The following is a 1563-nucleotide window of genomic DNA, read 5'->3' on the forward strand; positions in this document are numbered from 1 at the left end:
CCTTTCCACAGCTTGGCTTTCTCTGTTCTCCCCCTCCAACTCAGCTTCTCTTTCCAACAGAGACATCCTCCAGACCGAGCATCTGCTCTGTGCTTATGTGAACTATTAGATGGCTGGAAAAATGTTGATTCTTTGCTGGTGACTGAGCTGCAAAGTCACTGCTGGGAAGGAAAGTGGAACCAATGTGTCACCGCTGTAAAGGGAGAGCTGAGATACTGAGTTAGTGAAGAGGGAGCTGAGCTGTTGAGTCCCTAAAAGACATGGGAGCTGTGTTACTGTAGGAGATGGGAGCTGAGCTGCTGAGATATTGCTGAGAGGGTGAGCTGAGCTACTGAGCAGCTAGGTCACTGATTGGAGAGGAAGCCCGGCTGCAGGGTCAGCAGCCAGAGGGGAAGCCAAGCTGCGGGGCCACTTATTGGAGGGCTTGCTGAGTGCAAAGAAGGGAAGTTGTACTATTCCTGCTCACTGCAGGGAGGGGGAGCTGAGCTGCTCTATAAATTTAGAGAATGACTAATTGCGGGGACCCAACAGGAATCGAACTATTCGGGTCCCCTGTCATAATGAATCACCCAATATCATGGGAGTGATACAGCTGAGTGATTCTGTGTCTGTTGTACGTGAATAATATTGTCTGTATACATAACATGCACATGAAGGTGTGTAGGTTCTTCCCCTGTACCTGGGCGAGCCGGTGTTTCAGCCTCCGGTCAATACCCGGTGACATCGGGCGGATTTTCATTTTGAAGCCGGGATCACTATGTGCCCGGAAGCGTCCTAGACCATCAGCTCACATGTGGGTTGGGGTCCTCAAATGCTGCTGCCCTTACATGTGCCTGAGTCTTCATACAGGCTGACCTCGTAGGTGCCTGACTAGATAGGTTAAGGCAATGAGTTAACATCACAGAGAAATCCAGCGGCTCTCACAGCTTTATATTACACTACACGCCAGGCCAAGTTATGTAGTGTATTTTTTTTCCCCACACATAAATGTCTATACCACACCCTAATATGTTTCCTGTCAGGGCAGCCACCAATAGCAGCGCACAGTCCCCAGCAGCGCTTAAGCCGTAGCCATGGTGACTCCGCCCCGCCCTCCTCCGGTGCTCTCTGGCCGGATCCTCCTGTCACGTGACGTGCTCCCGACACACAGGTCTCCGGGTCACGTGGTGCGGGTGAAGGAGCGGCTGCCGTGATGGAGGCCGCGCTCTTCATCTTTTCTCTCATTGATTGCTGCGCCCTCATCTTCCTCTCCGTCTACTTCGTATCCTTCATGTGTGGCGGCTGATAGTCCGCCGGGTGACTGTGCTGGGCGGGTGGAGTGGACCGGCTGTGTGTACTGACAATGGTGGGGGAGGGGAGGCTGCCTATAGGAACCAATGGGGATCATGGGTGGGTTGCTATGGGAAACAGCCTGTCATTGTGCATGTTATTTCAGGATCTCTCATGTAACTTGTATGTCAGAGCTGTCATGTATGTGTATTCCGTGTGCCCCATATATGTATTAGTATGTAGGTTACCATTTGTCACTGGCGTGTCCCTTGTATGTCAGAGACATCACCCCCC

The 1563-nt window shown here is 52.0% G+C and overlaps 2 protein-coding genes across 2 annotated transcripts in view; one reads left to right on the forward strand and one right to left on the reverse strand.

Annotated features, from left to right (window-relative positions):
• NVL (nuclear VCP like) overlaps positions 1–823 on the reverse strand; it is a 41557-nt gene extending 40734 nt beyond the window's left edge. The window contains exon 1 of the mRNA XM_072409909.1: positions 680–823. Within this exon, the coding sequence (XP_072266010.1) occupies positions 680–739 (60 nt within the window). The 5' untranslated portion in view covers positions 740–823. The remainder of the gene's footprint in view (positions 1–679) is intronic.
• A 281-nt stretch (positions 824–1104) lies between these two features.
• The window catches only part of CNIH4 (cornichon family member 4), a 10053-nt gene continuing 9594 nt past the window's right edge, over positions 1105–1563 (forward strand). The window contains exon 1 of the mRNA XM_072409911.1: positions 1105–1261. Coding sequence (XP_072266012.1) covers positions 1193–1261 — 69 coding nt within the window. The 5' untranslated portion in view covers positions 1105–1192. The remainder of the gene's footprint in view (positions 1262–1563) is intronic.

This window comes from Pyxicephalus adspersus, chromosome 4, assembly GCF_032062135.1.
Source record: "Pyxicephalus adspersus chromosome 4, UCB_Pads_2.0, whole genome shotgun sequence".
Lineage (NCBI taxonomy): Eukaryota > Metazoa > Chordata > Amphibia > Anura > Pyxicephalidae > Pyxicephalus > Pyxicephalus adspersus.